This window comes from Oryctolagus cuniculus, chromosome 4, assembly GCF_964237555.1.
Source record: "Oryctolagus cuniculus chromosome 4, mOryCun1.1, whole genome shotgun sequence".
Classification (NCBI taxonomy): Eukaryota; Metazoa; Chordata; class Mammalia; order Lagomorpha; family Leporidae; genus Oryctolagus; species Oryctolagus cuniculus.
The window spans coordinates 76,774,584-76,801,269 of NC_091435.1; the positions used below are offsets into that span (position 1 = coordinate 76,774,584).

The following is a 26,686-nucleotide window of genomic DNA, read 5'->3' on the forward strand; positions in this document are numbered from 1 at the left end:
TTGGTCAAGCTTGTTTTTGAATTTTTTCCATTTCTCAAACATGTACATCAATTTCAGACTTCAAAGGATTCTTCTAACACTCTAGTGAATGCTGATGAATTACTCACAAAGCTGGTAGTGACCAGTGTGATGGATGGGGCATGCCCTAATCTCAGACATCCCGTAAAATGTTCCAGCCTTCTATTTGGTATCTTCAGTGAGACAGGCAAATCACTGAATAAAATTTCCTTGTAGCACTAATTCTAAAGAGAATTGTGTGGGCTGGAGTAGTTTCATCCTTTGAAAATGAAGAGAGATCAGTTATGCTCTGTTGTTTCTCTTGCTCCTCAATTTTCTGGTCCTATCTTCACTAAGAAGTCTTCTTATATACTAACAGGGAAATTCGGAGCTTTTTCTCAGCAAATTTGAAACGAGCTATTTTTCAAAGAATATATCCTTCATACCCAACCCATTTACCCCAACTCATAACCAACCACATACTCTGGAAACCAGATTCAAGTGTCCTAAGGTCACCAAACGGCAGTAGAGAATGACAGTGTGAAGTGTCGTAGTATCACTGTGCTCAGTTAGTACTGTATTACTCGGGATTAAGACTGCAGGATTCTCAATTACATGCATGAAGTAACTGGCCTTGGCAAGATGACCTCACCACCTTACTACAGTAGGCATCCCTTATTGTGTGGAGACTGTATATACAGGAGCACTAGCAGAGAGGGGTCTGGTCTACCTCATCTTTTATCCCTTGCATCTAGCACAGAGAGTAAACACTAATACATGCTTAATGTACAAATTCTTGTATTGAATAAATTCAATAAACAGATAAGCAATGATATAACAAGTAATCAGGTAAATACAAACATTATAAGGATTTTAGATTTCTTTAAAAGGAAATGCTTGTCAATTAATATTGAAATACTGTTCCTTTTCCAAAATATAAAATTGGCTTTCAAGAAAACTTTTAATAAGGCACAATGTTTGAAAAGGCATAAGTCATACATATTGTTAGTTAAATAATACGATCACATTCTTCTCCAAGTCCAGGGAAAGAATATAGGGAAAGGAGGTACTAGAATTGAAGTAGCTTATTATATTTTGAGCATTTACTATTATATATCAATTTGGTACAATAAGCTATTGTATCCTGAAAATAAAATTTAATTTCTGAATCATGCTGAATTAATTTTTTGCTATTTTTAATTATCTATGTATACAGATATAAATTCATAGGATCTCAAATACAGAAAATGAAGAAATCAGATCATAAAAAGTAATCTGACCAAAGTGTCAATATATTTTCAGTATTCTTTGTTGATTCTTTGAAGTCCCAAACCCTATTTATTCGTTATCCTAAAATTTTCTACCATCATGTTTTTTGTTTTTCATGAATACAAAGTGGGCTCAGGAATGCAACAAACCTCAGCTATAGGTACATGCTGTAGTGTGACCATTGAGGTTAATATCTTTCTCACAACACATCAATGTTAACCAGATAACTTAGTATAAAAAGTCTCTTAAACAACAGTTGTAGACAGAATTAATGTATTTAATAATGTGTTTGCAATATCAGCAACAGCAACGTGAATTTTATCCCATTTCTCCCAATAGCTGGAATTCAGAATAAGACATTTTTATCCAAATTCTTCACAACCAAAGGAACAAAGTTAAGTTCTAATGAATGCAGATGGTCTCTTCACCATGGCTTTTGGTAAGACAGTATATAAATAAACTTCATTAAACTAATAGATTTTAATATTTACTAGATTGAATACTGTCCCTTACAAGACTGAGACTGACCAATGCTAGGTAAAAGTCTAGTAGCACCCAAATCAGTATTACCCTGTGAGTGTTCAATAATGTGTAATGGTTGTCATTGGGTTATTGTTTACATTAAATCTTAGCAAATATAGACCAAGGCTAAACAGAAAACAAATGGAGATATTTACATGGACAAATACTAAAACATACCTGCCTTTCAGCTTATATTACAAAGAAAACCAGTGGCAAAATATACAAGGCCTCCCTAGTATCTTCACATGATACTATTAATATGAAGTTCGTCAGGAACTGTCATCAGCCTTTGATGGCATCATATAAATTTTTAAAATAGACTAATTTATAAGAGAATATGTCTTTTCACTGATTTCATTTCAGGGTACCCTGATCCTTATGGCTTTGACCTCCTCTAACAATACACTTGATAGAGTTTCCCCCTCCAGTGGGACATCTTTGACTCCAACACACGAGGCCCCAGTTTTAGGGAAAATGATCTCTCAGGATCACAGTATCCCTCAAGTCAAATGTACAAGGCCATGAGGCACAAACAAGTTACTCAGTGATACAGTTCCACAAACTTTGGGTCTAGAGAAGAGGATTTAAGGCACGTAGATTGTGACTGCAACTAAAGACAACGTTATTTTAATCATGATTACAATGAAAATACAAAATTGCATACTATTAAACTCATGTTTATACAGGTTATAGTGTTTATATTAGGGATAATGAAGGTCAAGAACTTTTTTTCAATACAGATGGAATTAGAACTATGTATTACAGGTTATGGGGCTAAAAACCTACATAATAGCCTTTACCATTGTTAAATGCCCAGCACAACTTAAAAGCTCATTATTTGGGCTAAATGCAGACTAGTATTTATAATGACACAATAAAATCGTGACTTTTAGATGGGAAGATGGGGGATCGTTCAGGTAAAAATTAGTATTTTTAACTAAATGCAACTTAGCGTTTTATGTACACACTCTAAAGTTTTTTCTACAAGGAGTCTTGTAAAGATTTAGGAATAATAACCATCAGTTTTTATATTAATAGCTACTACTAAAATGCTTTAAAAGAAAAAATTTATTTGTATCATTTGTTTAGTGTATTTTTTTTTCTTTTTTACACAGCAACAGGTGAACATTAACCAAGTCTACTTGCTGGACCGCAAATTCCAGGTATATGAGGTATTCCTTTCTCCCTTTGGGAAGACCAAGGTTGGCTGTATGAAAATCCTATTATCTGTTGGCTCTTAACTACAGAGATGTGGACTATCTCCACATAAATTTGTCTCCAAATAAAATTTAGTGACAGGCTTTTGGATGGCAATCAATCAGCTAGCTAATAACTTAATTGTAAAACATTTCACTATTACTTCAAGGTTGACTCAGGAATAAGTCTGGGTATCTGGGGATTCTTCTATTCCTTTTTGTTGTTTTTAAAAACTTATTTCGATGACTACTCTAACAATCAGCCTTTTCCTACTCATCTTTTGTTCGCACTTGCTATTTAACAAAGTCTGGCTGTACAGGTCTGCTGCTTACACTGGACCACTGTGGAAAACCTTTCATCTTCCTTTACACCAACACAAAATCTCTCAAGGTTAAGGCACAGTATACAATGCAAGTGTTTGCTTTAAAGGTGGACAATTTAGTTCTAAATAGCAAGAATTCTGGAATAAGACACCTTCAGTAAAATAATATTTTTGGTTTTATCACTACTACTCAGACGCAGGGAAGACTGAGAACTCTGACAGCTGCTTATTGCATCAGCCAATCCTCAGCACCATGGAATCAAAATAACACACTAGCTAATCTTCCTACTTCCTAAAATCTTAGGGTTATCTGTCAAAATCATTCTGATAATGCTGACAGAACTAGATGCCAGGAATAAGGATTACTAAGAATGTATAATATATCTATTTGAATTTCAAATATTACCATTCTGAGTACATTAATCTTTGAGTAATTTTAGCCACAGAAACTTTGGGCATCAATTGTCCAACTGTAGCCACATCAAAACCTTTTTTCATTTTGAAAATCAGACTGCTGATTTTGTGAATTTGTTAAAAAAAACAATGAAAGTTTATTATTTATGGTTAAACACAAACGTGACTAAGCAACTAAAAAGACAGTCTATCATTTTAAACACATAGCTAGCTGACTTGGCAGCTGATCATCTAGTTTCTAAAAGATCTGGACCCTTGGATCTCATCTTCTCATTAATTCCTATAATCATCAATTATGAAAAAAGACAGTAAAGAAACAACCTTAGAAATTATTAGCAGCTCTTGTAAAAGACCAAAGATTTTAAAAAGACAAAATTAAAGTACAATGTAAATTTCACTAAAACTTAAAGATTGGTAGGTACACACTGATCATAGATTTTTCAACTAGACATATTAAAAAACAACAAATATTTTGTTGAGAGAACACTATGGTATATATCTAAATTATAATGGCAAAGACTAGAAACTGTTTCTGGCAGGCTTACTTTCATCTGTAAAAGATTAAGTAATCCCTCTTCTTTCTAGGAAGCTGGGAAGGGCATGTAAGTGCTGCATTTACATATCTACTCATTTATTTTACATTGATCAACTCTTTGAACATTATTTAAGCTGCTACTTAGGCCAAGCTGGTAATCATCCGAAAAGCAATTAGTAGAGGCAATTAAGTCAGAAAAATTTGGTCTTCAATTTGAGTATTTTACTACAAATACATTCATGTTTTGTGAAAATGTAATATATATTTTTAAGTCACTTACTTACAAAAAATTTAGGTTAACCACTTAAGCATGCCTAAGTCATCTTTACTTTTCATAAATTGTGCAGTGTGCAGGTTGTTGCAGCTCACATGGGGAAGAAGTAAGCAAAGACTTACTTTCATGAACTACTTTGCTAGGCACTAGAAACAGTCTAGACTTCTTATAGACATATTCAGAAAATTCTAAATCAACAGGAAAAAAGAATCTTCCTACATTGTAACAGGGTAAAGGTGAAGGGATTCACTATAGCAGCGTTTCATAACCGCAGTTCATGAAACTTTCATGATGTTTCATGAATGAACATACAAATAAACACATAAACCCTGAATTACTCTACACTATATGTTCTAAAAAGTAACATGTGTGAATACAACCTAAGTATATATCATTATTATACAACAATCTGCTTTTAAGAAATGATGTGCACAGTCATCAGAAAAGAGATTATCTGATGTTCTGGTGCACATCTGACCTGTGTATTTAACATTTACCAACAACCATCGTGTTATTGCAAGCTGGCTACTTAATGACTACTAGAAAGCTTGTGTATTTTATAATTCCAACTTATAGTTATACTATTATTCAATTTTACTGAGTATTAAACTAGTTAGTAAACCTTTAATTTCTAAAACTAATCTGTAGAACTATTTTTCTGCTATACTTTAAGGGTATGATATAGTTAATATTTTTTTCTGTTTTACAAGTACTTTATTTTCATTCCATGACTAAGCTAGTTTTGGAAACTGTTCTACTGTGTCTAAACACAAAACGGCTTCTGCTCCCAAATGTATTTGGCTTGTCTTATTTTTCTAGATATATTAGTTTTTCTTTTAAAGACAGCTATAGTTCAGTATGTGAGACAAAGGAGTAATATTTGACTGTTAAATCTTTTCCCCACTTATTTAATGCAATACATAAAGCAGTTTTCCTAGCTCACATCTCTTCTAAATTTTTCTGTCAAAATCTTCTATATTACAATGAACACATTGTCAAGACTGTGGCCTTCCATTAAATGTAAAAGCAGAATGCTTAAAAGGGGGCACTGCAAGCTTAAACAAACAAAAATGAAGTTAAGCTGGCTATGAGCTTAGCTGCTAAACACAGTTTACGTATTCTGTTAAAGCATATAGTACAGTGTCTTGCATAGTATGTCAGGGTACAGGTTGCTCTGGCATTATTTCTTGAAGAAACTGCTAATACTCTTGCTGGGATTAAGGCACTATAAAAGTCACTGCTGAATTACATAAGACTAGTAACAATCACACAGAACAACAGAGAAGCACTGAAGAATTTTAACAGCCCGTTTAGAAGTTCTATTCCTTACTTCACGAGTTGGTTGGTCAAAAGGTTTCAGTCCTATGTAACTATCTCTGAGCTTATCTGAACAGCTCTGTACTCTATACCTATGGGCAAAATAAGAGGGTGAATCCTGTTTGTGGTATGGTGTTCAAGCTAAACCCCAGGGGAACTCTAATAGCCGATAATTTCTTCATCTCTACTGCAACAATTTATAGAATTCACGGCTTAGGTTAGCAATGCTCTGCAGAATGTACCATTCTGCCTGGGTCATTCAAAACTCGAGTCAAAACTGTAACCAGCCAGATTTGGAACTGCCATTCACAGGGAATTACATCCCAAGAATCCATCCATGGAATGGACTTGTTCCTGCTGAATATGCAGACGACACCCAGACTCTTTCACAACATGCCCGCCTCTGTCACAGACACTCAGGATGAAGGAAAGGGTTCCAGTGGACTTCCAGCTCCAGTTTTTCTCCCCGCCTTTCGTCAGTGTCCTGCGTTTCACACCACGCCGCTCCCCCTTTCAGCCAAGAAGAACTTTCTGCATCCTGTGTGCAGCGACGCCAGCTTCATCCTCTGAGTCGGACTCGCTCTGGGACGTGGAGCTGTGAGAGGCAGAACTGCAAGGGGACGAGCATTCTGGCGAACACAAGTAGTGCATCAGTGGGAGGCGGTATTTCCCGCAGAAGTCCACAAACTTAATTTGTCTGACACAGCAGTCAAAGTAGACTCCTAGAGAGAAGGAATGCAAGGTAATCATTACAAAGCAAAGAGCCACAGTTTGTCAGGCCTTTCTCCATCACTGTGGAGAAATGTCACATAGAGTGTTCCCCCTTGTGAATCTTAAGCAGAAGCAGTAGTTGTTCCCATAGCTGAGTACACAAAAATTGGAAGATCGTGGGGTAGCAATTTTGCTACAAAGAAAAGGCTGCAAAGAAAAGGTCAAGGGGATTTATCTTAAAGGGAGCTGGAACAGAAAGCACACTGTTTACTTGGCTTCTGTTCTCTGGGTGACGGGGGTGGGAGCAGTGGCTGACAGAGATCATAGGATACCTAAAGTACCCTCCCTTCTTCCCCCAAGGCACCCCTTTGGTACCACCCTACAGTCAGGAAACTAAAATAAAACAAAATAAAAACATAAACTCTTTTAATACTATTGCAAGGAATTATTCTACACAAAATCTGCAGAAAAGAGATGGTTCTTAATTCTCCGGCTCTTGCACAGCGGGAAAGAAAACTTGAAACAAACAAAATTCCTCTTAATTTCCTGAGGCTCTAAATCTACAGGCTTCAAAGCTGTTTCACACATCATGTCCCTTGACTTTCACAAAATTACATACTGTCAGCCAGACAGAAACTAGTATTCAACTCTCCTGATCCCAGAACCGCGGCCCTCCGCTAAGGGAAAGGGCAGCTGCTGTGCGCCTGGTCCCAGCTGGTTGTGAAGGTACCGCGCATCTCTGAAATACCTCCATCTAGAACTCCGGGTCCTGTCGTCTCTCTGGAGAGGAATTTCAACCTTTATATTCTAACTACGTTTCCCAATTTCTGTGTGTTTATCACGCAAAGGACCAAAACAACGAGGTGGTCCAAGCAAAGGAGAAACAGCGATTTCTATTCTCCCCAACCCCAATGCAGCCACCGATCCTTCTCAATTAACCTCGTAGTTTTCTGATCCTGGTATTAACTCTTGGTTTGAAAGGGAAAATTCCTGCTACATTACTTTGAACAAATTAGGGAAGAAAATAAATTCAATAAAATGGTCACTCAATAGACTGATAGTAAATATCCTAAAATGTGTAGGCTTCCAAAAAACAGATGGAAGAAATAACTGTGGAGTTACTGTGAGCTTCAACAGCGTAATACTAGCTAGTCATCTGTAAGATCTCAGCCTACACAAAGAGAAAACATCTTACAAAATACATTACTCTCATTTAATGAAAATGTCTCTGATGGTTCATTCTATGTATTCTCTAAAATTTTAAACTGGTAACTTTTAAAGCATTTTTGGGGGCCAGCACTGTGGTGCAACGGGTTAAAGCCCTGGCCTGAAATGCCGGCATCCCATATGGGCGCCGGTTCTTGTCTTGGCTGCTCCTCTTCCGATCCAGCTCTCTGCTTGGCCTGGGATAGCAGAAGAAGATGGCCCAAGTCCTTGGCCCCTGCACCCGCGTGGGAGACCTGGAAGAAGCTCCTGGCTCCTGGCTTCGGATCGGCGCAGCTCCAGCTGTTGTGACTATCTGGGGAGTGAACCAGCAGATGGAAGACCTCTCTCTGTCTCTACCTCTCTCTGTAACTCTCTCAAATAAATAAAATAAATCTTTAAAAAAAAAGCATTTTTGTTCCTAAGATATATCAGTACAATAAAGAAATCATTTATGAGACGGCCGGCGCCGCGGCTCACTAGGCTAATCCTCCGCCTTGCGGCGCCAGCACACTGGGTTCTAGTCCTGGTCGGGGCGCCGGATTCTGTCCCGGTTGCCCCTCTTCCAGGCCAGCTCTCTGCTGTGGCCAGGGAGTGCAGTGGAGGATGGCCCAGGTGCTTGGGCCCTGCACCCCATGGGAGACCAGGAGAAGTACCTGGCTCCTGCCATCGGATCAGCGCAGTACGTGGCAGCCACTGGAGGGTGAACCAACGGCAGAGGAAGACCTTTCTCTCTGTCTCTCTCTCTCACTGTCCACCCTGCCTGTCAAAAAAAAAAAAAAAAAAAAAAAAAAAAGAAAAGAAAAGAAAAAGAAATCATTTATGAGAGAAAGGAAAATTCTTGCAGTGGTCTTTTTCCAGGAAAGGATGAATTAAAAGCAGAGATTAGATTTAGACTATCTGTCCTGAGAGTCTGGCATAGACGCCATCCGGCTTGTTCTCCTGCCACTGTCAAAGTCACTCAGGAGAGGACTGCAGAGAAACGCTGCACACTCCCGTGCAGGCACAGCAGCCCAGCTTCCACTTCCCAGAGCAGGTGGTGAGGAGTGCCTTTTTTCTTTTTTAACCCGTAAGTGTCTTTATCTTTTACTTAATAATTTTCTTCGCTTCTAACCTTATAACAGTTTCAAGACAAGACAAGACTCAGGAAACATCTCATCTGGTTTTGACTGTCATTACGCAGCATTTTCTCACTACCTACATTTACCTTTCAACAGTAAAACCTTTCTCTATCCCTTTCAAACTGGTCTTTCCCTTTCAAAGTTGTCTTTTATGAAGAAACCAAAATAACATGAGTTGTTATCAGCACCAGTTCTCACCCATACACCTTGGCACTTCAGGCCCTGTACAAGCTGGACTCAATTTATCTACTCACTCTTGTCTCCCATTACCTACTTAACTATACATTTGAGCCAAATTATCACCCATCCAACATTCTGCACCATATGTTGTAGCTCTACTTTGTCATCTCCCCGAGAAGCTTCCGTTGTCAATCTGATCCTATCAAAATCTATCCCAAACCGCAACAATCTTCTCATCTTTTTCAAATCCAATTAAATACATTTTCTCCCTCTGCAGATAGTCAACAGAATTTTGAACTCCTTGGGATACTTCTTTCACTCTGCCTTACATTATATAACTTGTTTAGGCCGGTGCCGCGGCTCACTAGGCTAATCCTCCACCTAGCAGCGCCGGCACACCGGGTTCTAGTCCCGGTTGGGGCGCCGGATTCTGTCCCGGTTGCCCCTCTTCCAGGCCAGCTCTCTGCTGTGGCCAGGGAGTGCAGTGGAGGATGGCCCAGGTGCTTGGGCCCTGCACCCCATGGGAGACCAGGAAAAGCACCTGGCTCCTGGCTCCTGCCATCGGATCAGCGCGGTGGCCATTGGAGGGTGAACCAACGGCAAAAGGAAGACCTTTCTCTCTGTCTCTCTCTCTCACTGTCCACTCTGCCTGTTAAAAAATAAATAAATAAATAAGTAAATAATTTGTTTAACTCCCCAAATGCCTCAAACTCAAGATATTGTGAAAAAATGGATTTAAAAGAATATAAAGTTCTAAAGTATATCCTGAAACTGGCACCCACTCAGCCCACTCTCACACATCATAAATTGGACCCTGTTATGTCCAATACACAGAACGGTGAGTCTAAGAAAATGTTCTTAAAATAAATGTGAAGGGTGGCCAACATTTCAGATTCTTTTCACACAATTAGGACCGTTTATGCTTCCTTTGTGTTTCCTCCCATTTTCCCATCTCCCTTTATTATCTGTGACAGTTCTGGGACAGGATGAGACTTTGTGGCTATTTTTCTTGTATATGTATTCTAAAATACTGTGACAAGAATTCAAAAAGAAATCCACAGAGGCTGAAATGTGTCACTTTTGGAGAAAATGGTTAAAGGATGAGGGAACAGAAACAGAGCCACTTTCTCTGAAAGAAGACTCAGTTAAAGCAATACTTACATCATCAGATTTTTAAACAGTTTTGGTAGGAAACAGGAACACTAACTTAACTTACCTCCACACTTTGGGTTTGGACAGTTGCTGGCTGAACTCAAGTACCTAAGAAGATTCCCAGGAAGATCATAGGGAGTATAGGAAATATTTCGGATTTTAATGGTCCGTGCGGCTAATTCCAGGAGAGTTGGAGGGTCATAGGTTAAATCTCTAACAAAACGAACAACCAATGGATTTCCTCGTAAACTCAATTCTTCCAAATGAATAAGGTTTAGGATCTCTCGAGGCAGGTAAGTCAGCAAGTTATTGTGGAGACTGAGGGAACGAAGTGAATGCAACCTAGAAAGGACAAAGTTCAAAAATCAATGGCAGTAAGCAACATACTACCAAGGGAGCTAAGTTCATATATATGTATGTGTGTGTATGCATGGATGTACAGAGCTTGATTTCCCCATAAGACCAAGAAATGAAGAGTAAGGTCAATGAAAGTAAACTTAAAAGGCACTGAAACTAGTCCAGAGCACACATCTGTAAATGTCATGCAAGACTGCAGCCCATGGAATCATAAAGAATTTCGAATACTGACACTATTCTGATGTGCTAGCTGATATACAAGTAAATGCCAAATTTAAAGACTTTGGAGAGATATGCTTTATCATTCTGAGAACTAAAAAACAACAAAGATTTCAGGTATAACAAAACTGAAGATTTTTCACATTATAAAGCCTCCTTTAAGACAAAAGTGCTTCTGATTAATTATAAAATAAAAAAAAAATTGGGGCTGGCACTGTGGCGTAGTGGGTAAAGCCACCACCGGTTTGAGTCCTGGCTGCTCCACTCCAATCCAGCTCTCTACTATTGCCTGGGAAAGCAGTGAAAGATGGCCCAAGTCTTTGGGCCCCTGCACCCATGTGGGAGACCTGAAAGAAGCTCCTGGCTCCTGGCTTCAGATAGGCATAGATCCAGCCATTGCAGCCATTTGGGGAGTGAACCAGCAGATGCAAGACTCTTTCTCTCTCTGCCTCTGCCTCTGTAACACCACCTTTCAAATAAATAAATAAATAAATATTTTGAAAAAAAAAGGGGAAAAATTGCACAAAACCTAGGGAAATCTACATCAAACTGATACTCTATTTTTTGGTTATAGAAAACAGGCTGAATAAATATTCCAAGGAAAGAATCGGGGCATTTGAAAGTAAAATTAAAAATAAATAACCCAGCTTACCATAGAACTGTAATTATAATGTATCACTGACCTTGAGAATACCTAACTCTTTTCTACATTTACAAATTAAATCCAGGAGGGGCGGGCACTGTTTCGTGGTAGGCTGTCTCTACCTATGGCACCAGCATCCCATATGGGTGCCAGTTTGGGTCCTGGCTGCTCCTCTTCCTATCCAACTCTCTGCCTATGGCTGGGGAAAGCAGTGAAAAATGCTTCCACCCATGTGGGAGACCTGGAAGAAGCTCCTGACTCTGGATCAGTCTAGTTCCAGTAGCTGCAGCCATTTGGGGAGTGAACCAGAGGATGGAAGACCTTTCTGTCTCTCCCTCTCTCTCCCACCTCTCAGAAAATAAATGTTTAAAAAAACCAAGTGAATCCAGGATAATAACTTCTAATCATGGATGTCTGTGTGAATGTACATCGTCTGAAACTACTCACTGTGAAAGTTGAGGAGGCACACTTTGGATTTTGTTGTCACACAATACCAAGTAATTCAGAGAAGGCAAATTTGCTAATTCAGGTGGGATTTCTTTGATGAAGTTTCCTCCAAGATATAAACATTCTAAACTGAAAAAAATAAATGAAAACCAAAATGAATAAATAAAGTTGGACAAGATAGTTCATTGTCTATTGCAATGAACACATTTCATCTATTCATTCAACAAACATTTGCTTAGGATTTACTAGGTTTTTCCAGTCTCTAGAGAAACAGTGGAATCTTCAGGAAGCTTGTTCTATAGCAAAGCAGGAAGAATACACCAACGTCAGTGTTAAACATAAAATGAGTCCAGCAGCTATTGGTGGTGCCCAAGAGCACTACAGCTTGTGAAAAGAATTCGTTAGATGAGATGGGGAGGGCCTCCGGACCCAGGACAGGCACAGCCGACACTCTTGATCAGCAGGAAGCAGCCATAGAAGATATGATGATTCTACACCCTTCAGCATCCCTTAAGATTAAGGTCTGGAATCTCTGAGAGGGGGATGATATAGGCAGGCAGATAGGATTAAATCAATTAGATTCATGAGCTGGAAAACCATGCCCCCACCTGTGTATGCCCACCTGCTGATTAGATTTTGTAACCACTCTCCTTTTAGAAGCCCATAAAAGGTGTAGAGTGGGCTGGGCCCCTCCCTTGTCATCTTGCATCTCTGGGCCGTCTCTCTCTGCTTTCCTGCCCACCCACTATGCTACCTGTGGCTACTTCTAACAACTCGCTTTGCACCGCAAGGTTCTGGCCAGTGGATTTCTCGCACCTGGCTCCTGGCCTGTTCTCTTCTTGGTATGGACCCAACTTAAGTTTCTAAACTCCTCCTTCTCTTAAATAAAGCCCTCACTTTCCTGGGTATTTCTCTCACTGAATAAATTACAAAACCTAAAAAAAAAAAAAGTCTAAAAATAAGCAATACACATGACTAAACTACCAAAATAAGAGAAAGAATCAATAAATGATACAGAAATCAAAAAAAGAGAAGGAAAAAAAGGTCACAGAATTACTGCTTGGAAAAGACAGTTGGGTGTTGACCTTAACCCATGTTAATAAGAGAGGACACTTCAGGTTGGAGGAGAGAACTTCTAATGGATAGTGAATACACCTTTTAACAGAAGCAGACAATTCTTGAGGAATCCAGTACAAAACTGGAAAGGACACATTACAGGAATCCTGGATTCCATGCTGGTATGCTTGGGTTCCGATGCACTGACAGGAAATGGAAAAACACGTCTGAGAGCTCTATATTTCTTCTTTGCTCTTAGTAAAGGCATTTTTCAGAGGCTGTCTAAATAAATTATAAGAGATCTTCAAAAGGTTCATGGAAAACATACATTGTCCTTTAATTTCATTTTTCATGAAACTTCTGAAGCACCCTCATATGTGAAATTGGCCACTACTGTAGAATTGAAGTTACAGGTAGGGGCTGGTGCACTGGTGCAGCAGGTTAAGCCACTGTCTGTAGTGCCAGCATCCTATATAGACACTGGTTTGAATCCCGACTGTTCCATTTCTGATCCAGCTCCTTGATAATGTGCTTAGGAAAGCAGTAGCAGATGGCCCAAGTCCTTGGGCCCTGGCACCCACAGGGAAGACCAGGAAGGAACTCCTAGCTCCTGGCTTTGGCCTGGCCCAGCCCTAGTCATTGTGGCCATTTGGGGAGTGAATCAGTGGATAGAAGATCTCCATCTCTCCTTCTCTCTCTGTAATACTGCCTTTCAAATAAATTTTAAAAATCTAAAAAAAAAAAAAAAAAAAAGGCAAAGAGGGGCAACGCGGTGACATAATGGGCTAAGCCTCCACCTGCAGTGCTGACATCCTATATGGTGCTGGTTCTAGTCCCAGCTGCTCCTCTTCTGATCCAGCTCTCTGCTATGGCCTGCGAAAGCAGAAGAAGATGGCCCAAGAGCTTGGATCCCTGTACCCACGTGGGAGACCTGGAGGAAGCTCCTGGTTCCTGGCTTCGGATTGGCCCAGCTCTCGCCATTGTGGCCAGTTGCAAAGTGTCTCTCCCTCTCTGTCTGTAACTCTACCTCTCAAATAAATAAATATTTTTTAAAAAATGCAAACAAGAACATTTTAAAAAAAGTTACAGGGGGACCAGAGCCATGGCTCACTTGGTTAAACCTCCGCCTGCGGTGCTGGCATCCCATATGGGCCCCGGGTTCTAATCTCGGTTGCTCCTCTTCCAGTTCATCTCTCTGCTGTGGCCCAGGAAGGCAGTGGAGGATGGCCCAAGTGCTTGGGCGCCTGCACCCACCTGGGAGACCAGGAGGAAGCACCTGGCTCCTGGCTTTGGATCAGCGCAGCACGCCGGCCATAGTGGCCATTTTGGGGGTGAACCAACGGAAGGAAGACCTTTCTCTGTCTCTCTCTAACTCTGTCAAATAAAAAAAAATTTTAAAAAAAGTTACAGGTAATTAGCCTGCTTGCCAACAATAAGTTAACATAGTTTAGCAGGGAGTTGTAGACTCAGCTCTTACACCACATACAAATAAATAAAATGTATACACACATATATAGAGAGCTTTTCCATGACTATATTGCTTTGGTCCTCCTGCTAAATCTGCTAACTCAGTAGAGCCATCACTTTCAAAATATCTTTGCATGTGAAAAAAAAAAAGTTTATTAAACTGTTACCCAAAATTCCACAGTATATTACCTGGGATAGCTTTAAAATCTAGGGTTCAGGGGAAGCGCCCTCTGAAGTGGCAGCCTCTGGAGTACAATATGTAATTTTAGTAGATAAAGCCAAGTTGCTGTGAAGAACTGAAGCTATGTACAACTCCTAGTTAGCATTTAAGAGCATTCCTTAAACCTGTAACTTTGTCAAAACTTACTATTATCACCCACTTTAATTTTTTTAGGTACTTGGTGGTATCATTCTTTTAAAAATATAAATAGATACATAATTTAAAATACAGAGTGATAAAGGAGGGGAAAAGGGAGAGATCTTCTGTGCACTGGTTCACTTCCCAAATACCCACAATAACTGAGACTGGACCAGGTAAAATCAGAAGCCAGGAACTCCATCATCCAAGTCTCCTAACTGCGTGGCATGGACCCAAGTACTGGGCCATCATCTGTGGCCTCCCAGGTTGCACATTAGCAGAAAGCTGGATTGGAAGCGGAGAAATCCTCTGTGCCATAATATAGCACTCCCCCAAATAGTATTACTCTGTTCTTTCAATATGCAGTTTTTCATTGTTATTAGTGAAGGTCAGCATTTTTCACATGTTTTCTTCAGAGAACTGCCTGTTCACATCACTTACCCATTTTCCTCATGGGTTACTCAGCATTTTCTCATGAATTTGTTGGGAGCTCTGTTGTCAATACATAGTCTGCATAACTTTGTTCCTTTGTGGCATAAACAAGGTCTGTGTTTGTTCATGTTTTAAATGTATTAAAAGGATGTATAGCTACTAGCATCAAGCTTGTAAGCTGAGCAATTCATTTTTGTTATAGTTTCTCTTATTATTTTGCCTTCCTGTGTTGCTGGTTAGTCTCCTACCATAATCATGGTCTTTCTTCTTCCCTCAGAGTTCCGTCAACTGTTGCTCTCTTCTCACTCAATAGAAGCTATATTACAAAGACATTCAAGCCCATAACTACTAAAACATCAGAATGGCTCACATGCAGAAATCTACCAACAACAGATGCTGGCGAGGATGTGGGGAAAAAGGGACACTAACCCACTGTTGGTGGGAATGCAAACTGGTCAAGCCACTATGGAAGTCAGTCTGGAGATTCCTCAGAAACCTGAAGATAACCCTACCGTTCGACCCAGCCATCCCACTCCTTGGAATTTACCCAAAGGAATTTAAATTGGCAAACAAAAAAGAGGTCTGCACCCTAATGTTTATTGCAGCTCAATTCACAATAGCTAAGACCTGGAACCAACCTAAATGCCCATCAATGATAGACTGGATAAAGAAATTATGGGATATGTACTCTTTAGAATACTATACCGCAGTAAGAAACAATGAAATCCAGTCATTTGCAACAAAATGGAGGAATCTGGAACACATCATGCTGAGTGAAATAAGCCAGTCCCAAAGGGACAAATACCATATGTTCTCCCTGATCGGTGACAACTGACTGAACACCAAGAGGGAAACCTGTTGGAGGTGGACACTATGGGAAACGGTGGCTTGATCAGCATAGCCCTGACTGTTAATGAACAACTTAATACAACATTATCCCTCTTAGTAGTTTTTTTATCTGTTCTACTTAATATGACTGGTTTAGATCTGTAATTGATGCACAGTTATTCTTAAGTGTTGAAAATTAACTGAAATGTGATCCCTGTTGAACATGGGAGTGGGAATGGGAGAGGGAAGAGATGTATAATTTGGGACATACTCAGGCTGACTTGCCCCAAGTGGTGGAGTTGGAAGCATACCAGGGGATTCCAATTCAATCCCATCGAGGTGGCATGTACCAATGCCATCTCACTGTTCCAGGTGATCAGTTTCAGTTCACAGTTGGTCATGGTGGAGGGACTGGGAGTCAAAGGGAGCACATAGACAAGTCTAGTACCTGCTAACGCTAACCGATGGAGTAAATAAAGGGGAGAGTGATCCAACATGGGAAGTGAGATACTCAGCAGACTCATAGAATGGCAGATGTCCTAAATAGCACTCTGGCCTCAGAATCAGCCCTAAAGGCATTCGGAGCTGGCTGAAAAGCTCATGAGAGTATTTCAGGCATGGAAAGCCAAGACACTCTGGCAAAAGATCTCTGCGAGTGAGATCCCAGTGGAAAGAACAGGTCATCAAAGAAGGAGGTACCTTTCTCTGAAGGGAGGAGAGAACCTCCACTTTGACTATGACCTTGTCTAAACAAGATAAGAGTCGGAGAACTCAGAGGGCTTCCATAGCCTTGGAAACTCATGACTGGAGCATAGGGAGATTACTGATGCCATAGACAGGAGTGTCAATTGGTAAAGTCAACAACAGGAGTCACTGTGCACTTACTCCTCATGTAGGATCTCTATCCTTAATGTGCTGTACATTGAGATTTAATGCTATAACGAGTACTCAAACAATATATTTCACTTTGTGTTTCTATGGGGGTGCAAACTGTTGAAATCCTTACTTAATGCATACTAAACTGATCCTCTGTAAAAAAAAAAAAAAAAAAAAGGAAATTATCAATTCCCAACTTGACTCTCACTGGGATTAAACATGACAATAGGTCTGCTCTGATTTCATCATCATTTAAAAAAAATCATCTATTATTTTTCACTTTATGTTTCTGTGTGGGAGCAAACTGTTGAAATCCATACTTGATGTATACTAAGCTGATCTTCTGTATATTAAGATAATCAAAAATGAATCTTGATGTGAATGGAAGGGGAGAGGGAGTGGGAAAGGGGAGGGTTGTGGGTGGGAGGGATGGTATGGGGGGGAAGCCATTGTAATCCATAAGTCGTACTTTGGAAATTTATATGCATTAAATAAAAGTTAAAAAAAAAAACATCTTAACTGTTCTTTAATTCATATAAAGCATTCCTTTGTTCCTTTAAATTAGGCCATTTTCCCTGAAATGTTTCCTCTGATTTTCAATACTGCCTACCAATTTTATTTTTGCTATTTATTCCCCTCAATCCCAATTCTACCATTTAACAGGATAAATACTGGGACTGGGAGGTGGCATTTGGTGCAGCAGTTAGACTGCACTTGGGACGCCCATATCCTTTACTGGGGGGTATGGTTTCAGTCCTGGTTTCTCTGCTTCTGATGCAGCTTTCTGCACATTCTGAGAGGCAGCAGGTAATGGCTTAATTATTTAAGTCCCTGCTTGCCAAATGCTTGAGTTGGCTGGGGCTGGGCCAGAGCTGGGAGTCAGGAACTCAATCCATGTCTCCCATTTGAGTGGCAGTAATTCAAATATTTGAGTCATCACTACTGCCTTCCAGGGTCTGCATCAGCAGTAAGCTGGAATTAGAAGCCAGAGCTGGAACTGGGACCCAAGCACCCCAATGTGGGATGTGGGTATCTTAACAGTGGGGCCAAATGTCTGCATCTCATCTACTGTTCTGAACTGTTCATGCATTTCTATTTTGCTAGCAGCTACCCACATCAATTTTGCTTGAGTGTTCTTTTACTTTCAAACTTACCCATGATCCACTCTGTCCTTCTCTTCATATCATCTTTACAATCAGTTCTACCTTGATTTTCTAGCAATTTATTGACCGGAAATAACTTCCAGTAGCTAACTATTCGGACTTATCAATGTGTTTTTGCCAATTTACTTGTTCACCTTTGTTTCTGCACCTTGTTTCTTGCTATTTCTTTTAAAGTTCATTTTCCTTGAAGTATACCCTTTAGTGGTTCTTTCAGCTAGCAGTCATCAGTGTCCATCTTTGAGTCCTTTGTCTGTTTTTTTTTTTTATCCCTCTCCCAGCTATTACTAATAGTTTAGTTGGACATAAAATTCTAGGTTGGCAGTCACTTTTCTTTAGCTACTTCATGATCTTACTAGTACAACTCTTCCTCCGTAGATGCAATAATCTGCTCAGTTCTCATTAGGAATGCTGAGCATATTTTTCTCTACTTAGCTTTACGATTCTAAAGCTATACTATGATTTGTCAAAATAACCAGACTAGAGAATCATTCTTTAATTGTGGGAAATCTGAGCCAATATTACTTACTTCATACACTGTATTTCATTGTCTCTGTTTTCTTTCTAGAATTGCTCTCAGCAGTCTGAATGTCAGAATGCACCCTCCGTATCTCAACTCTTCTGTAGTTACCCATTTGTGCTGCATTCTGGAGGACGCCTCGGTAAGCGCTTTCAGCTTATGAATTCCCTCTTCAGATGATTTCAGTCCACCAATCAGCCCTTTTGGTGAAATCATCTCAGTAGCTCCTCCCTTATCAGCAGGAGATGTGTTCCAAGATACCCAGTCTTGCCTGAAACTGCACACAGGACTGAACTCTGTAATTTTATACCTTTTCCACAACTAAGCTTTCACCATGCACTGTGGCAATAACTTCAGCATCTGAGGTGTGACAGCAAAACTAGCAAAAATTTTTTTCCTTCTTCACAGTTTTATGGATTTGTTCTTACACAGCTATTTGCAATAACTGTTTTCTTTCATTAAGTTGAGAACTTCCACATTCTCTCCTAAAGGAAACACTGATTTCACTTTGGCTTATTTGAATTGGCAGCATCACTGCTCTTGTGTTTTCAGGTAATTATAAAATAAGTTACTTGAACACAAGCATGGATAGTGTGACAGCTGGTCTGATCCCAACATGGCTACTAAGTGACTGATGGGTGGGGTATATCCAGGGTACACACTGGACAGTTCCCACCTTGGGGGGTTGGAGCAGGATGGCACAAGATTTCATCATACTACTCAGTATGACAGAATTTCAATCCTAGATATTTCTTATTCCTGGCATTTTACATTTACTATTTTTAGACTGCAGCTGATCACAGGGAATGGGAACCAAAGAAAATGAAATGTCAGGTAAGGGGAGACTGCTGTATGTTTTCTCATTTCTAGGAATTCTAATTGAGCCTTTCATGAATGTCTGTTTTAAAACTTCCTATTGTTGGTTCACTGATGAATTTCCTTCCTTAACTTCTCTGAAGTTAGGAAATATACTTTGAAAAGTCCTTTATGAACTGTTATAACAGTTATTTTCTCAGTTATTAATTCTTTTAGGTGTTACATTTCTTCTATTTTTCATAACCTTCCTTGATTTATGGTGACTGACAAAGCCAACTTGAATCTGAAGTTCTTCTTTTTGTTAATAGATTTTTCCCATTTCTGATTATGCACAAACTTTTCAACACTGCATTTCTCTTCTTAGACTTAACAGAAAAAGTAAGCAGACAACTTTAATTTGATATGTTACTTTTGATATATTACCTTTTCTCTTTCAAAGACTACCTTGTGGCAAGCATCAACTGACTGCATGAATTCTCCTCTATGTAAGGGCTTAAACACTGGGTGAAAAAAAGTTCCTAGGCAAGGCTTTTTGACCCTATTGAAGATGGAATAAGCTACTGCTCAGTTATTCAGAAGTTCCTATTTTTCAATGATGAAAATGAATAGAATAGAATAGAATAGAATGATTTGGAATTTAAATCACAGAAACTATCCTAGAAAAAGGGTAGTAAGAACACTAACTGGAGGGAAAAAGTTTAACAAACTTGAAAGTTGTTTCAATAAAGGATCTGATAAACAACTTGCAAAATAGTTTATTGGGGGAACAATGACAGTTGAAGTGAAGAAGGGAAGAGTGTCCTTTCTATGTACTTAGGCCAATGTTATAGACTCAACATATATGTCCTCACAAAATTCAAATCAAAACTTTACCCCTTAATGTGGTATTACAAAGTGGGGTCTTTGGAAGGTGCCCAGTATTAAATGAGATTACAAGGATAGACCCTCGTGAATGAGATTCGTGTCTTTGTAGTAATCCTGAGAGCCTGCTTCCTCTCTGTCATATGAGGATACAGGGAGAAGTAAGCCTTCATTAGACATGGAACCTACCAGTACTCCTATCTTGAATTCCCAGCCTCTAGAACTGTTAAGAATAAATTCCTGTTGTTTATATATCACCCAATTTATTATTTTGTATAGCAGTCTAAACTTGCTGAGACATAAGAACAGAAACTGGTCTCTAGTGGTCAGTTGCTACTTAATGTCTTCTCTCCATGGGAATGGGCAGAGAAAGCACACAGACAGAAAGGATTCCAAAAAGTAGCTATGACTTTGGCAGAGAAAGATCCAAAGTTCTAAAACATAAAAGCAAGTCCACAATTTTGAAATTATGTACCCTAAGACTTGTTTTGCAATTGATGGGTATCACTAACCAGATTACACAACTAGAATACTAAAGTTACACTCTGAGACTTATTTAAAACTCAAGTAATGTCGAAAGTTCTAGAGCCTTGAAATCTTTCAATGATTTGTGAGAATGAGATTTCTAAAATATATGCTCCTATTTCCAAACATACTTTCTGTAAGGAGGAAGGAAACTATCGTTGAATTTTAAGCAAAACTGTAATCTGCCAACATTGCACCTCTGTTAATTAGGGTTGGAACAATTCTATTCTTTTGGTGTTTGACAAATACAGAAAAATCATTCACTACATTTATGGAATGACTTCTTTCCTATCTGTTTGGTGTGAACAGACCAGCCTTACCTTTCTTTCATAAAAACTTGATCACTGAAGCAGCATTTAGCCCACTGGTTAAGATAACTCTTTCTTACATTGAAATGCCCGGGTTTGATTCCCAGCTCCTACCCCTGACCCCAGCTTTCCACCAGTGCAAACCCTGGAAGTAACAGATGTGATGCCTCAAGCGATTGGGTCTCTGATACCCACATAGGAGACCTGGATTAAATTCCTGGCTTCTGGTCCAGTCCCAGCCCAGCCCCAAGTGTTGCAGGCATTTGGGGAGAGAACCAGCAGATGGGGAGTTCTCTGTCTTCCTCCCAAATATATAAGTAAATAGATAAGAATAAAGTCTATTATTCATTGGGTGATAAGTTATTAAGCTCTTCCTCAATTAATATCTGAGTTAAGAATAATGAAGAGTAAGAATTCAGAGGAAGAAATGGTCAAAATACAAATTATAACAATTTTTAGCATTATAAAACAGCAAGTTTTCCCATATACCAAACAGTTGCATTTACTACATTTGCCGAAGAATAACTCAGTTCGATGGATAGAATCTACATTCAGAACATTATAGTTCACACTGAAAACCTAATTTACTCCAGAAGATATGAAGTTTATTATTTTTAAAAACTACATGTGTGATATACCTCAAAAGTAATCTTTCAGAAACTTTTTTCTTTTTTTTTTTTTTTTAAGGTTTTGCCACTACGGGAAAATATCAACAAGGTACCAGGGGCCGGCGCCTTGGCATAGTAGTTTAAACCTCTGCCTGAAGTGCCGGCATCCCATATGGGCACTGTTTCGAATCCCGGCTGCTCCTCTTCCGATCCAGCTCTCTGCTGTGGCCTGGGAAAGCAGAAGATGGCTCAAGTGCTTGGGCCCCTGCACCCGCATGGGAGACCGGGAAGAAGCTCCTGGATTCTGGTTTTGGATTGGCACAGCTCCAGCCATTGCGGCTATTTGGGGAGTGAACCAACAGAAGGAAGACCTTACTCTCTGTCTCTTCCTCTCACTGTCTGTAACTCTTACCTCTCAAGTAAATAAAAAAATAAAAAATTTTTAAAAAACCAAGGTCCCCCCCCCCAAAAAAAAAGCAAAACAAACCCACAACTAAAGACATCCTGCTAAATCTGCAGAGATCAATGACATCAGTTAAACCAAGAACATTTATCTGTTATTCCTTCCTGGAAAAATGAAGGGTAGGAGAAAAAGGTCAGTGTTCCTGTATTATCTATTACTCATTCTTTTAAAAATTGCTTTTTAAAAATAGATTTATTTATTTGAAAGACAAGAGTTACAGAGAAAGAGGCAAGACAGAGAGATCTTCTATCCACTGGTTCACTCTTCCAGTGGCTGCAACAACCAAGCTGGACCAAGCCAAAAACCAGGAGCTTTTTCCAGGTCTCCCACTTGGGTGCAGAGGCCCAAGGACTTGGGTCATCCCCTGCTGCTTTTCCAGGTGCATTAGCAGAGAGCTGGATCAGAAGTGGAGCAGCCAGGACTTGAACTAGTACCCACATGGGATGCTGGCACTGTAGACCATGGCTTTAACCCACTATGCCACAGTGCCAGCCCCCAACAATGGCTCTTAAAGAGGACAGGTAGCTTCTTATTTGCCTAAACACTAGACCCGGTTTAAGAATGAACATGGTATACTACACATCAGAACTCCCACCAATGAGGCTTAGAGAACTCATGTATCTTCTACGAGAAGATGGAGTTCTTGAACAGTTACCCCATGGTTTAAATAACTGAACCCCTACTTCTACATTTTGAAATTTTGATGCTGTATTTTAGTAGTGAATATTTAGCAGTCTTTGAGGATTGAATCAGCTAACTCTGTGGCTATCTGGCCTCAAGCAAGTCACCAATAATAAATGATGAAACAATCACCCATAAAAAGGAGGGGTGCAGAGGCAGGGTTTGAATCAGACTATCACCAAGGCTGTTTCTATCTCTTGGAGTACATTTCTACATGACCCTTTATGGGCTAAACTCCTAATGTTTCTTATCACTAAAAAAAAGTAAGAGCATAAAGCTGAAAAATGAAAAAATTGATAGCAAAGATCCCACATTCCTAGAGCCAAAGGCACAATGATCAATAAACACAGGTGCACAGCTGTCAGCTCAGAAAACAGGGGTAAGCAGGCCGTACCAATGCTGTGATCAATGCCCCTGATTGCATTTAGTGCACAGCAGTCACTCAAAGATTCAGGCTCCAGTCCTCCTCTGCCACTGTGGAAAATTCATGGCTTGCAGTCAGAGACTCCAGAGGCCAAATTTAGTCCTACCACTTACTACACATTTGCCATCTTGTGACTTTGTTTCTCTGAGCCTCAAATTCTTCCTCTCAAAGGCGGGGAGGGGTGTATGTCATCTCATAGACCATTGTGAGAATTAAAAGGATATTTAGAAGCCAGTCCCAAAAAGACGAATATTCTATATTCTCTCTGATCTGTGGTAACTAATAGAGCACCCAAAATGTAATCTATAGAAGTGAAATTGATACTTTGAGATGAGATGATTTTGAATAGCCCTTGTCTCAACTGTTGAGGAACAATGTCTTTTTTTTTTTTTTCATTCTATTTGTTGAACTCTTTACTTAGTGTAGGGTTAATCTTAGGAGTATAAAGTTAACTGAAAATAGATCTTTGTAAAAAATAAGAATGGGAATAGGAGAGGGAGGAGGAAGAAGGGCGGGAGCATGGGTGGGCAGGAGGGTAGGGTGGGAAGAATGTTCCTGAATCTGTATATATGAAATGCATTCCTTAAATAGAAGGCTTCTTGGTAATAAGAAATAAATAAAAATACATATCACTTCAAAAAAGATAATATCCTATAAAATAATAAGGCAGGAAAAATATATTTAGAGCACCTATGACAGCCTGCTGCATCATTTGCCTATCTACCTTTTTAACCATGTCATGGAACTAACACTTGCACTGGGTTCCTCTTCTATTGAGAAAATTCAAATTGAGAAGGTTGGAAACACCTAACACTAAAATCCAAAGGAACCAAGGCCTATCACTTTTATCTCTAAAGCTCTCTCCCACTTTTCTGTCTTACCATCTCTCCAGATATCATCCTGGCATAAGCCATCATCTCTCACCCTAATGGATGGCCTCGAATGTCTCTCATCTCACCACCCTCTCCCTACTTCAGTCTTGCACAGCAACAAGACACAGGTGCTTAGAACTCTTCCATGTGCACTTGAAATAAAATCCAAACTTCACCACCTCCCTCAGGATCTACCATGGCCTGACTGGCCACTTTCTCTCTCGATCACTTCCTAGTATGTCCCATGTCTACCCTTCAGATTTTTGGCTACTCTCCTTCTTGCCTCTGAGCTTTCACATATGCAGTTCCTTCCAACAGGGCTGATCCCTATGTCTGCCACCCCCAGTTATTCTTAGCCTTCCTTCAAAAGCTTAATTCAAATGTCACTTGTTCAAGGACCAAAATATGTCAGGTTTCCCTGCTATTTTGTTTCAAGACATCTTACATGTCTTCTAGAACTTATAGCCATTGTAATTATAATTAGGCTTATAGTCAGTTGTTGAATGTCCGTCTTCTCCACTGGTTTGTCAGCTCCATGAGGGGAAGACCATGTCCACCACCACACCCCCAGCACCTGGGACAGTGCCCGACACCTGTAGCAACTCCAGCAACTCCGTCAGCATCTGCTGAAAGGTGAACAAAAGGACATCTTGTCCAAGTGCCTCATTTGCAGATTAGGAAGCCATGGTAGGCTATGTTAAGTGATTTGCCCAAGGCTGGGACACCAAGAGTTCTTATTCCCAGGCCAATGGTCTTCTCATTACACTTAACTCTGAGGTCTCATTCAGAGATAAGATCCTGTTGTTGTTGAAAATTCAAGAAAGGGTATGAAAATGTTTTAAAAGCAGAAGACCCTTCTGTTTTCACTCTGGATTTCCCTCTCCCGCTTGGGGCACCTTTTGGCGACTTTTCTTATTTTGCGTCTCTGCCTCCTTCCATTAACTGAAAAATCCAGTAAGGTTGAGGCAGGCAGCCTCCAAAGACAAGGAATAATATTCAGTAAGGTAAAGGTAATGGTGGGATGAATGAGGTACAGAAGCACACTTTAGGGAATAGTTGTCCAGGGAGCATTAAAGGAGGAAATCACGGAGGTGACCCTTGAGACAGGTTCTGAAAGATGAATAGGAGTTTGCCAAGCAAAAAAAAACTCATTCCAGGCAAAGAGAACAGCACATGCAGAGACAATGCATCTATTCCATACATACTTATTTAGTACCCACTAGGTGCCACCGGGTGCCTGCGGGCAGCTTCCCCTATATGCTGGGAACGTGCATGGCTCACTGAGCTCCACAAACGAACAGTGCTTCTCTTGCTACAGGGAAGAGAGAATTGGCAATGCAATGGAAAGTCAGGTCATGCTAAGGGGCATGTCCTTTGACCTATAGGTAGAGAGGCTTTTGAGCAAGTAAGATTTACACCATCTGGAGTAGCAGTTCAGATCACTCTCCACACCTAAGGAAGAAGAGAAAAAAACTGCTTTGCAAATCTGCTTAGATCAAAAGCAAGAAGCAAACGGTGTTGCAAACGCAATCTTAGGATACCTTTACTGCAATTTGCTGGGCCGGTCGGGCTTGACTGACCACCCAACAGGTAAAAGAGAGCCTGGAAGAAGAGTTAATGACAAACGCAGGGCGCCCAGGCTCGGGGTCACGGGGTCCCCAGACCCCGCCCCAGGCTCTCCTAGCCCCCACCCTCACCCGGCCCCTGGCAGGGCCCCCGCTCACCTCTGCAAGTTCTCGATCTCGGCAGGGATGCTCTGCAGCTGGTTGCCGCCCAGGCTGAGGGTCTGCAGCGCGCGCAGCTCCAGCAGCGAGGGGGGCACCTCCTGGAAGCAGTTGCCGCTGAGGTTGAGCACCTGGAGGCTGTGGCGGAGCGGGGACTGGGCCAGGCCCTTGGGCAACGCACCAGGCCCGCCGAGGCGGTTGTTCCTGGCCAGCAGCGTGCGCAGGCCGCGCAGCGCCAGCAGCTCCGGCCCGAGCGCGGTCAACGCGTTGCCGCTCACGTCCAGCAGCTGGAGGTGCGGAAAGCCGCTGCCCAGCGCCCGCGGCAGCGACACCAGACGGTTGTGGGGCAGCAGCAGCCGCAGCAGCGCCTCCCGCGTGCCCCGCCGCTCCTCGCCCCGCGCCTCCAGCTCCGACTCGAGCGTCTCGAGAGACACGCTGAGGCGGGACCAGTTCAGTTCTGCTTCCCCGTTCGTGGCCACCCCCGCTCCGGCCTCCTCCATCCTGGCCACCGCCCTGCGCGGCGATCCCCAGGCCTGGCGCGCCGCTGCGCCCCGGAACCTGAACCGACGGCTGCGTCGGAAGTGGCGCGGGCGGCCGCTAACCCCGCGCGCCCTGGCCGAGTCACGCGACGCGAGGCGCCGCGGTGCGCGCGCTGCTCGGGGGCGGGCTCCGCCTCACGTGGCGCACGGCGCGGGCGGCCAGAGAGGGCGGCGTGGGGGCGCGCGGCGCTGGGGTAGCCGTCCCGGGCCCGCTCCGTTGTCCTTTGGCTGGGGGCCGGCCCGGGCGGCTCGGCTTTATAGGGGCTGGAGGCTGCTGCCCTGCCCCCA

General features: G+C 41.1%; 1 protein-coding gene across 1 annotated transcript; it reads right to left on the reverse strand.

Annotated features, from left to right (window-relative positions):
- Positions 1 to 778: 778 nt before the first annotated feature.
- LRRC58 (leucine rich repeat containing 58) lies at positions 779 to 26,605 on the reverse strand. The gene is made up of 4 exons (XM_002716657.5): positions 25,860 to 26,605; positions 11,881 to 12,009; positions 10,279 to 10,556; positions 779 to 6,569 (listed from the first exon to the last, which is right to left on the reverse strand). The coding sequence occupies exons 1-4, from the start codon at positions 26,357 to 26,359 to the stop codon at positions 6,361 to 6,363; spliced, it is 1,116 nt and encodes a 371-aa protein (XP_002716703.1). The 5' UTR covers positions 26,360 to 26,605; the 3' UTR covers positions 779 to 6,360.
- Positions 26,606 to 26,686: the final 81 nt, after the last annotated feature.